We start from the raw sequence: 12,361 nt of genomic DNA, 5'->3' as shown, positions 1-12,361 counted from the left end.
TTTATTATAGCCAGAAAGCCCTACAATTAGAGCCAAAGTAAGCTGGACATTGTTTCAGAAGCTAAATTTGATGGGATAATTGTAGGACCCATATTTGTTCTCCCCTGTCTCATTTTTATCCCTCTGTGTTTCACGTATCTGCAGTCACCCAGTCAAACATAGCTATTTAACAGATTGGTACAGTGATATCACCAGACTCTGGCTTATGGCTAGAACTGGTTAGTAATGCACAGCACGCTTTTGTAATCTTTAAAACCAGACTAATGCATACATTCCACACAGAGTAAAGCAGTGGGGGATGGTTTTGTATCTTCTGTTCACTTTGTGTACAGCGTATTACTAAACAATGTTTTAGTGTGTTCTTACAAATATTTGCTATGAAAATGCTTCTCATCAGGTGATTAGTAATGTGCTAGACCTCAATTATCAAACCATTATCTCAGAAGAAGGTTTCTTGCTCAGAATATGTATGTATGTATTTGTGTGTTTATATTTTAACACAAATATATATACATGCATATGTATTTGTAGACTCATAGACATTTACTTAAAGCTATTCCATAGGTTACTGTCCAGTAAAGGCAGTGCTCTGCGTAGGTTCACTGGCTTCATTTTGCTATACCTAAAGCAACAGATTGAGAAGTAGGAGGTCAACGCAGAAGTTTGACCTAGCGTTTTACCCTATAATAGTGAAGTTACTGTGCCAGTAAGTATACAGCAATATAAAATTAGATAAGTAACATGCAGATTCTTCCCACGTGCATTAGGAAGAATAGGAAAAATATTTTCTTCCCAAATAAAATCCCTTGGCTCTACCATTTCCCACAGTGCTCCTCACTGCTTCATATTTAAGACAGTTCTAAGTTAGACATAGATCTCTCATATTATCACAATATTTGTTAGTAATTAGATGCGAGAGCTTCTGTTCCAGTAATTTTTTTTCTAATTTGCTTTTATTTTCCCAAGCGAAAGCTGAGTTAAGGAATAGAATTGTGTATTGGCTGATTGATTACAGTTTTAAGAACTACTTCATATATATCATTTGCAAAAACATCTCTCAACAAAGTGTTCTAATACAGTATTACACATTTTCAACTCTTATTTTAATGTATTTTAATAGGTAATTTCTGTAACATTTTAGGTATTTATTTTGGACAGAGTGGGGACAGACTCCTTGCATAGGCAAGGCACACTTAGATGGGTCTGAGAAGGTTGTGCTTGTGAGCCTGGGGATTGTGTGGCCTAATGGGATTTCCATCGACTATGAGGTTAGTTCCTCTGTCTTCCAGTATATGTGAAAATGTACAGTATTTGTTATGTTTCATTAAAGCCAGCTGGTCTTCCGCTTTGATGTGATCTTAATAACTCTTAATTAAATACTTGGACAAGACTGTTGATATTTCCTTTAAAATTAATCTTTAGGAAAATAAATTATATTGGTGTGATGCTCGTACCGACAAGATAGAAAGAATTGACCTTGAGAGTGGAGGGAATCGGGAGATTGTGCTGTCAGGGAGTAACGTGGATGTGTTTTCAGTCGCGGTGTTTGGAGCTTACATCTACTGGTCTGACAGGTAATTTATTTTTCATAAGTATTCGAGTCTCAAAATGTTATTTCAGCGCCAGGTGCTTCACCTTTGTAGGATTAGCCATTCCTTAGCAAGGTCGCAGAATGGATCGCAGAGAGCTATGCAATTTTCAAAGAAACGGCATTTCTGATACTGAAAGCTAAAGCATATCAGTGTAATAGATGAGAAAAGGTTTCTTCACCTTCTGTTAGGAGAACTCTCCACTGCCCTCCAGTCATTTGTTCGGTGTGAATTAGTTGAGGATTGTTCATGAGACATCTTCAACTTTTTTGGCAGAGCACATGCAAATGGCTCTATTAGAAGAGGCCACAAGAATGAGGCCACGGATGCTGTGACCATGAGGACTGGCCTTGGAATAAACCTGAAGGAAGTGAAAGTCTTTAATAGAGCACGAGAGAAAGGTTGGCTGTTCTTAAGGATGCTATTAATTGTTTTAATATCACCTACTTTTTATGTATGTTAAAGCACACCAAAAGTTAAGTAATCACTGATTTTATCTCCTCTTTTTACTTTTGAAGTTTTTTTTTTAAGCTAAAATTAATGTACTAAGGAAAATATATAGTACAAATTCTACTAAAATTCTTCTGAGTGTTTTAAGGAGAAAATCTAAAACCAAAACACTTCCTGTCATTCCAGGTTTGGTGGGTTTTGTTTGGTTTTGTTTTTTTAAAAAAGCAAAAAACAGTCTTAGGAATGAGAGGGACCTTGAACTGTGCTTTAGAGAGCGGTAATCTCACGCAGTCTCAGATTTCTATTGGAAAGCAAACCAAAAATTTTTTTTCTAGAAATTCCCAGCCTGTGTCTCTCAAATATCTGAAATTACTTGGTTTTGAGTCCTAGGTTTTTTTGTGGGGGATATATATTCTTTTTGTGAGTTCAAGAGACAAAAGTTATCATATACTCTTGGTGATTTATAGTATCCATGGTTAAATTTTATTCTTCACTACCTGACTAAGAATAATCTTGCTTCTGGCTGTCTTTTTCCTTCTAAATTTCTGGTTTTGAAGAAACCTTGAAAAACTTGTTTCAGTGAGCAAAGGTGGTTAGAAGTCTACCAAAAATGATGACTATTTCCTCAGCACAAACTGCTACCAGGAAATCCAGACAAAATTTTCTACAAATGTATTCAAAAAGAGACAAAAAGAAAATGTTACTATAATACAAGATAAACTTTTTAATACAAATATATTTCTGGCGTTGGTAGCGCTCAAAAGTTGCTTTAATCACAGCATTACACACCCAAAGATCCTGTTTCTTGTATATACATCTTTCCTAAATAACCACATTTAAGTATGACTTTTAAAAGAAATTTGCATTTTGAAAGAAAACATCTTTGACAATCAAAGAAAAAAAATTTTCTTTATTTTTCTAAAGGAAATTTTAAATAGTTTTGAAAAAAATTACTTTGCAAACATACGCATATTAATTTTACAAAATTTCTGCATGTAACTTCAGAGTACTGTGGTCATCATATTTTGTGGATGAAAAGAAAATCCACGCAAAAATTTATCTATTCTTTTAACTAGGCTAGAAATAGTTAATGTCTGCTTGCTTGGAAGGGCTTTATATTATAGAATTAGGAAAACAGAATAATTGGATTAAATAACACTTCTTTAAATGTAATTATTTTATTGATAGCTTTAAAGATTTGATCGCATTAGGAGTAGGTGAAACGGTTACTGAGGCTAAAAATCTTTTGATGATAGTTTGAAAAACATAACTGAATGATTTTTTAATACGTTTTTCAAATTTTACTAGGGTACAAATGGTTATTGTCTTTGGGAGGGGCTGTCAGTGAGCCAGGAGGACAAAAGGGAAAAAACAGGTGAAAAATGTTTTTGGAATGTTTTTCTATATCACACTATTATATATATATTTTTAAGTTCATGGAACTAGAAATATTTAACACTGTTTTAAAAAAAAAATGTAATTAGCTAGCTTCCTGACCTTCTATTATTAAAACAAACAAACAAAACCCCAAGCAAACAAACAAACAAAAAAACCCCAAACACCAATGACCTGTGCTGATTGTGATTAATGCTTTTTTTTCAAACACCTGTTTTACCCTTTCTAGTGAACCAGTCCTGCAGTGCTATTTGCAAGCAGGTTCCTGTCTTTCAGTGCTATTTCACGTGTGTGCAAGGATATACCCTAACTACACTGGGTTTAGAATTGGCCTTTTTTAAAGATATCTACAGCTGGTAAACTGTGGAAGCATTGCAGTTTTCAAAGAGAGATTGTAGAAGCTTGAGGATCTCTTTCATATATTTTCCTTTCTCTTCTCAACCTTTCATCCTTCCAAACAGATATTAACTTTTCTAGCCTAATAAAACTTTAAAAGAATCTTTAAAACAAACCAAATATAAAAATGTATACAGCTAAATCTCCAAATGTTTTTACCTAACTATAGAGGGATATGTCTCATGTAATTTTGCCTAGGAACACAAAATTCAACATTTCTAATTTTAAGAGCAAGTTAACTCTCATCCCCCATTATTTTTTTTCTTAAAAGTATCTTCAGCTTGAAATGTAGCAGTTAGAAAATACAATTAACAGTACTTTCAGACACTACATATTCCCCAACAATTATTACAGTTTTCTAACTGAAAACAGTCTATTTAAAATGTTTTATTCTCCTTCGCTATGTGGAAGACTATCAGAAATGGGAAGATGGCAATGTTAAAAGAGCTGAGTTGTTACATGGAAAGTGCTGTCGGAAACAGAAACTAAATTATCTAAACTAACTATAACAGTAATTCATATATAGTCCAAAAAAGACAAAGGAAAATAGCTCCTGATTATTGGCAATTACTGTAATTTTAAATATTGCTTGCAACAAGTGTAGTTTAAGTCATTGAATTTAACTAATTTGACAATGTTTTCTTAATGGTGTGAATTTATCAGGGAGTAAGTTTTTAAAGTCAGGTTGTAAAGGAAATTGGAACGAAATGTTAGGAAATGTCTTTAATACAAACAGGGAACTGGATTGACACAGTTTTGTACCTGTCAATATACATGTTGTCATTTTGATAGAAATTGTCTAAAAACAGTACTGTATTCTGATGGTATCTAAATTTGACTTTTTTGCCAGTAACAGGTGTTTAAAAAAAAAAAAAAATCAAAGCACTTGAAACATTCTCTAAGTTTTCAGCTGGTTATGGAGGAATAACCCATTTTATCATTTTCAATTAATAAAATATACACTCTTGTGAATTGGAAAGGACATTAATTATATTTCCTCATTAATTGTATTCATTAAAATTGTCTTTAGGTTGTGGTTAAAGTTAGATTCCTTGCTATTTTGACCTTTGTTTTACTTGTGAATATTGTAGAAACAGTTTTAAGAGAAGAATTTTTAGAATACATAAAATTACGGTTTGATTTAAGTTAGCTAAGTGTAATATTATAAAAGATAGAAAATTTTTTTTTTTTGTTCAGGTACTAATGTTTGTGCCAAGAATAATGGTGGATGTCATCAACTTTGCCTTTATCGAGGAAGTGCACAGAGAACATGTGCTTGTGCACATGGCTATCTTGCAGAAGATGGAATTACTTGCCTGAGACATGAAGGTTACCTGTTGTACTCGGGAAGGACAATATTAAAAAGTATACATCTTTCAGATGAAACCAACTTAAATTCACCAGTAAGGCCATATGAAAATCCAGAGTACTTCAAAAATGTGATAGCTCTTGCTTTTGACTACAGTCTGAAAGGAAGAGGTACGAATCGCATATTCTTCAGTGATGCACACTTTGGAAATATACAAGTTATTAAAGATAACTGGGCTGGCAGAAAAGTGCTAATTGAAAGTAAGTAAAATAGTCATTTCCCAAAATGCATATTTTATTTCAATAAAGTTTATTAAGTGAAAAGTTGATAATCACTTGACTTTATAGAGTAAAAAATGTCAATAAAGTGTTACCGTGCTTAAGTATATAACACAATTATTGTAATTTATCCCTGTAAGATACATTTAAACATTATCTTTAGAATTGCAATTTCAAAATAATTTATTTTATAACAATCTTACAATGAGTGCAGCATATGACTAGAAAACAGAAGTGGTAATGATGGTGCTTAATTTGTATTATTATGATTTTAAGGAGCTTTACTGTTGAAACAAAACCTCATTGTACAATGCCTGGAAATGAAAGAAGTTCCCTTACCCCACAAACCTATTGGTTGTTTATTTTTCTAGTTAGTGGGGGTGAAGTACTGTAAGATACCTCTGCTGACGTAACCATTCCTCAGCATAACATATTAGGACCTTGGTCAGTGTGTCCAGCTGACCCACCCTTCTTGCAGTGAGCCCGAGAAAAGTGACTTGTGCTCAGTGATAATCAGAGGCAAATTCCAACCTACAAAACTGTCTGCTTTTAGTAGAGGCTTACTCAGTAGCTTTGCATGCTTACTATGCCTTCATTCACCACATTAGTAGGAGGAGTTGTATGCAACTTGACATTTTTTTAGCCTCTGAATACTTGAAGCCTGACACTGCTATCAAGGAATTGATGCCAATATCATCACCAAAATCTTCAGGACAAGACAGAAAACATAGGGCCTCAGAAAAATCTTCTGGGGATCTGGAACTGAAATCTTTATCAATGAAGTCTAACATAACTTTTAATACAAGGTGTACCTAAAAAGCTATCATGGTTTGTCATGGTAAAATTAGAATTCAAGGAAAATCTGAATGTGGATGTGTAAGAAATACATCCTTAATCCTAAACATCCAAAAATCTGTGCTATGAAAATCTAAATTCTGAAAACTTCTGCTGTCTTTCATTTCTGTTCCAATTTAATTGTTTTCACATATACAATAAACCTTATTAATCTGTAGTCAGTTATCAGATGCATAGATTTACTGTGTTTACACAGAATCACAGAATGTTAGGGATTGGAAGGGACCTCAAAAGATCATCTAGTCCAATCCCCCTGCCGGGGCAGGATTGCCTAGACCATATCACACAGGAACGCGTCCAGGCGGGTTTTGAATGTCTCCAGAGAAGGAGACTCCACAATCTCTCTGGGCAGCCTCTTCCAGTGTTCGGTCACCCTCACTGTAAAGAAGTTTTTCCTCATGTTTGTGTGGAACCTCCTGTGTTCCAGCTTGCACCCATTGCCCCTTGTCCTGTCAAGGGATGTCACTGAGAAGAGCCTGGCTCCATCCTCTTGACACTTGCCCTTTACATATTTATAAACATTAATGAGGTCACCCCTCAGTCTCCTCTCCTCTAAGCTAAAGAGACCCAGCTCCCTCAGCCTCTCCTCATAAGGGAGATGTTCCACTCCCTTAATTATCTTCGTGGCTCTGCGCTGGACTCTCTCTAGCAGTTCCCTGTCCTTCTTGAACTGAGGGGCCCAGAACTGGACACAATATTCCAGCTGTGGCCTCACCAGGGCAGAGTAGAGGGGGAGGAGAACCTCTCTTGACCTGCTGACCACACCCCTTCTATTACACCCCAGGATGCCATTGGCCTTCTTGGCCACAAGGGCACATTGCTGGCTCATGGTCATCCTGCTGTCCACTAGGACCCCCAGGTCCCTTTCCCCTACGCTGCTCTCCAACAGGTCTGCCCCCAACTTGTACTGGTACATGGGGTTGTTCTTGCCCAGATGCAGGACTCTACACTTGCCCTTGTTATATTTCATTAAATTTCTCCCCGCCCAACTCTCCAGCCTGTCCAGGTCTCTCTGAATGGCTGCGCAGCCTTCCGTTGTGTCAGCCACTCCTCCCAGTTTGGTGTCATCAGCGAACTTGCTGACAGTGCACTCTATTACCTCATCCAAGTCATTAATGAATATATTGAATAGTACTGGTCCCAGCATCATCCTCATCATTTTTGAGTGTTGTCTGGTTTTTTTGGAGGCTGCAGTTAATTTCGGTAACTGTTTTCCAAAATGTCTGAAGTGTTGTTTAGTTTTTTCTCCTTATGTTGTGGGTAATTCCCATCTGAATTTCTGATGTTGTATGTTATGTTGTCTGTGGCATTGCTACTTTTAACTATTGGTTTGGGTCAAACTTTTTATTAACGAGGCCAAAGAAAGTGATCAGGAAAAATGGAAGTATGTTTGAAGTGGAACGTATCACCGTTTGCTGTAGGATGTTAATGGAAATATTTTTAGAAAAGAAAGAAGTTAAACAGCTGCAAACTGATTAAATATTGTTCTACAACTGACATTGGATATTTGTATCATTATGTACCTCTGCACCTTTTTTTTTACCTTGAGTTTTTATGTGTGCACATTTTAGAGGGCTTATAATATCTATATTAATATATGGTAAAGAGAAACTAAGCAATGTTGTCAGGATGTTCTCATTACTCCTGGGAAAGCATTAAAACCTAGGGATTCAGGGTTGAGGTTGGCCATACAAGAGACACAGCTTACAAAGATGTGCAGTGGTGACATATAAGCACTATTTTAACTCTGGTGTTATGGGAAGAGATGAAAAGTATTACATGAAAAGCCACTGGAAATTTTTACATTTAAAACAGAAAGAAATACTGGTGAAGCACCAATGCAGATACAAATTGGTTTTTAAAAAGAACAATAAAATATTCCAAATTACTTTATAATAGATTGTTGTACAAGAGCTAAAGACATTCCGTAAAGCGTAGCTGGGAGTTATAGTTTTAAGGAAGTGTTTCTACTTGTAATCTTAATACGCCCGGTTTTGTTTTTCATTAGCAGAGTCAGCACTCTGAATAATTGAATGCCAGATGAAATTTTGTTTCCTTGCAAAAAATATCCTGTATATGCTTGAGATGTATTTTTGAGCTGTGGTGTTTGTTTTCTAGAAATGCATCCTTTCAGTTGTTTTTTCATTGTAAATGAGAAGGGATATCGCATCCCAGTATATTTTCGTCTACTGTTCTCCTTCATGTGTTTTAAACCCCTTTTCTTATGTTGAGTCCTTCCTTTCCACAGTCTGCACGTGACTTTACTTACAGGGGAAAAAGCAGTGTTAAGACTGGTTGACATCAGTGATTCCATTCACTGGAAGACATACACTTCTAAAATTTTCTGTTTTCCCTGTTAACTGTATGTGGTTACATAGAAATTAATGAATAGAATCCAGCTGAGAGATTTTAGTAATAATGTTTCATTGTACGGTTAAAAAAATAACAATCTTTGACATTCATTTTGCTATCTTTTTCCTCCAAAATTATTAGTATAGGTCTGTAGCAAGTTTAACTTTATTAGGAAGATATTCAAAACCACATTGGAAATATCTAGTATAGTTCTAACAATTCTACAACCCCTTTTGACCTCATTAATGTGAGGTCTACAAATCATGCAAACCTTTACTCAGTATTTGACTCAAATAGAGAAAACAGAGTACATGATATACAAGATACTGTTGTCCTGGAGTTTTAGTTCATGGAATGTAGATCTGCTCATGAAGAATCCATTAGCTGATGGATTTCTACCTCACTGAAATCAGATATGCCACTCAAATCTAACACATTCGTGAACTTTTCTGCACACTAAAAACAGAGTTAAGATATATAAAGAGCCCTGTATTAAACAAGTTTCCAGTTCACTAAAAACAGATTTACAACTCACGAGCAACCCATTATCTAATATGTTTTTAGCTCACTGAGAACAGATTTACTACCCAGAAACAACCCATTATCTAACATGTTTCCAGTTCACTGAAAACAGATTTACAACCCATACGCAAGCTATTATCTAACATAGTTCCGACTCACTGAATATTGATTTAGAATTCATAAACAACCCATTATCTGACAAATTTTCACCTCACTGAACAGATTTGCAACTCATAAACAACCCATTAGCTAACACATTTTCGGCTCAGGGAAAGTAGATTTACGGCATATAAACAACTTTATCTAACTTGTTCCAGTTCACTAAAAGCAGATTCAAAACTCACCAAGATCCGAGTACCTGATAGGGTCCTGTCTTCAGCAGGGAGAAACAATAACAACAACAAAGAAACACCGTAGCATATGTGTAGTATGCCGTACCCTAACACCTTTAATTTTTGCGCAGCATGGGTTTTTGGAGTGGATTCTTCCTTATCTGAACTCTGCTGACAAAATGAGTGTTATTTCCTTTGGTCGGTTAGTAGGGACTTTTTCTTTCTTATTTTTAGAAGTAACTTTATGTGGTTAATATTTGTTGATTGCCAGCTTTTAAAAATTTACCTTGTTCTTTGTTGTAATCTTGGTTGGGTCTTTCCCACAAATACTCTTTTGGGTGATGAATTATCTAACCATTCAGTAGCACTCATAATTTTATTGCTATAGCATCATGTACAGTTTAATCCAGTCTGCAGACACTTTAAAAATCATCTTATCAATGCAGCAATACCTACATTAAATATGATGTGACGTGAGTACCATCTATATTGTGTGTTTTGATCTCAGCCTTTCCTTCCAAAAAGGGTGTAAGAGGTTATAATTTATTGTCTTTCTTGCTTTTTAAGTACACACTTTGAGAAGTGTCAGACTGTGAAGGAATGAGTAGGTACTTACTGTGTGGTCCCACCCACTAATTTCCTTCTAACTTACCACTCTGTCATTGTGAAGATCAGCCTTGCAGTTCGCTTTACACAGGTTAGACTGCTTCTGCTTCTAACCTGTAACCGAAGCTAGCTATACGTATGTGTACTTTTGTATCCTGTTGTGTTGCAAAAGCTTCATGAACCTGTTAAGGCAAAATCTGTGTATTCTTACAGTTCCAGGAAATGGACGCAGAGGCCTTTTTGTCTCAGAAACCATGAGAACCTTGATGACGTACCATTGTCAATGGTATGTTAGTCCTTTGTGAAAAAAAACACAGTTACAGGGGTTGTATTTGGAAAATTTATGCTGATATACGCTTCCTCTGTTCTTTGAGGAATCGTGCAGGATTAACTCTGCAAAAAGGAGTATTTTTTCATTTCATGTAAACTTTCTGGAGCTTTTAAGTGTGAAAACCAGTGCCTTATCAAATCAAATCTGAACTCGGTATTCTAGAGATCCAGAGACATTACATACACTCTGGAAGTTGTTTATCATTTTATTTTAGGCCCTGATGGACTGTAGGCTTTACAGAAAATTGAAAGGCGGCATTAAATACAAAACCAGGTAGAAAATGTAACAAATTTACGTGAAAGTGACACTGAGTTTAAATCAATATATTGGTGTGGCCATCTCCGAATAATCTTTACAGGTTCTGTTCAGCCCTACCAGAAGGTGACCTTCTAACTGTTGCCATTCTATCTGGGAGAATTTGTTACTGAAAACCTAGGTTAAAATGAGGTAATGGAGCAGTATACAGAAAGGAAGCACAGAAATCAGTAGCAGTTAAAGGCACGGCGTTATGTGAGGAGGTATTTGGAAATCTGACTTGTTCAAAATTGCTACAGGTTATCGGTTTCATTTGGAACAATAGGGTCTATTCTTCTCTCAGAGGGAGCCCAGGGGAAAATTTTACTCTTATTTTCTTTGTCGTTAATCACTTCTAGACAGAACAACACTATTATTTCAAACTTCTGAACTAGTTTCTGTACTACTCAAAATGGAAGCTATTTCAAAGGCACTCTGATAAACATATATGAAGTACTTTAAATCTTTATAGATCTAAATAGACCCATCTTCTATCTGCAAGTAATTTTAAAGTAGATTGAAACAACTGAAAATGAAAATGTTTCAACAGAAGCAAGCATCTCTTTGATGTATGAGATTTTAATATTGTATGCTTATCCCCTCTCGTATCACGTCTTCCATTGGCTGCCGTTGGTTTTGTCAACTAGTAAACAGTGAGTTGACTTTAATTTTAATGACATGATGATCTGAATAGAGATCTCTTCAATGTGGAATTAGAGGTCTCAGTTTGGCACAGAGAAAGCCAGTGAAAGATAGTATATTATTCACAAGATTCTTTGTCGTTTTGATGGAGCAAACAACTAATGGGAGCCTTAATTAAATTAAAATCAGGAAGATCAGTATGCTGAACTTTTTGTTTCCTGTTGCACATAAAATGATTACCACCGTGGATTGACACATTAAGCCCAAAATACATTATATTGGATGGGATAAACATATGTTTTTTTCTTCTGTAATATCCAAGATTAAGCCCTAATTCGCAAACCATCTGCTAAACTTCTCCTCTTCGGCATCCTTCGTTCTCTGCCTGCCTAGAAGCAGAGTGCCAGAGAAGTGTCTGTTGTCCTTCTTCCTTCGTTGGTGAACATGACACTGTGGATTAGCAGCTCTGAAAAAGTGTATAATTTCCATCGACTGAGAATGGAGAGAATACCATCTTAAACCATCTCTCTGATAAACCATCCATGTGAGCTATCTTCCAGTAAAATCACAAATTAGAATTAGCTTTAGACAGTGGACGACATGCTAAGTTGATGATTAATTTGCAGTGGGAAACGAGAAGCTGCCTCATAGTATTTCTGGAGACTGTTTTTGGTTGTCCTAAGTTATTTCAAAGCTTATGTTTATGGAAGGAAGACTTCTTTTTTAAATGACAGTCTCTGCTTCTAAGCTAATAGTGTGGTCTCCTTTTTTATCACAGGTAGATGTCTGAGATAATATATTCATTAAGGAAAGCTTGCCTCAGTGTATCTGTAGAAAAACAGTGCAGTGGTCAAGGAGGTTTAATGTAGTGGTACAACACTAGAAAGACCACCACTACGGAAGTTAGAACCTAAAGAAGAGGGGAGGAAAAAAGGGGGAGGAAAAGCAAAAGAAAGCAAATAAGAAAGAAGAAAAAGCGTTCAGATGAGATACTCTCAATGAGCTGGGTT

At 35.8% G+C, this 12,361-nt stretch overlaps 1 protein-coding gene across 1 annotated transcript in view; it reads left to right on the top strand.

Moving 5' to 3' along the window:
* Positions 1-12,361, top strand: part of LRP1B (LDL receptor related protein 1B) — a 570,912-nt gene that overhangs the window by 397,015 nt on the left and 161,536 nt on the right. The window contains exons 38-41 of the mRNA XM_068407216.1: positions 1,142-1,268; positions 1,423-1,574; positions 1,866-1,990; positions 5,028-5,399. Coding sequence (XP_068263317.1) covers positions 1,142-1,268; positions 1,423-1,574; positions 1,866-1,990; positions 5,028-5,399 — 776 coding nt within the window. The remainder of the gene's footprint in view (positions 1-1,141; positions 1,269-1,422; positions 1,575-1,865; positions 1,991-5,027; positions 5,400-12,361) is intronic.

Source organism: Nyctibius grandis, chromosome 9 (assembly GCF_013368605.1).
Source record: "Nyctibius grandis isolate bNycGra1 chromosome 9, bNycGra1.pri, whole genome shotgun sequence".
Taxonomy (NCBI): domain Eukaryota; kingdom Metazoa; phylum Chordata; class Aves; order Nyctibiiformes; family Nyctibiidae; genus Nyctibius; species Nyctibius grandis.
Note: the sequence above shows the minus strand (reverse complement) of the source record. Positions and strands in the feature narration are given on the sequence as shown.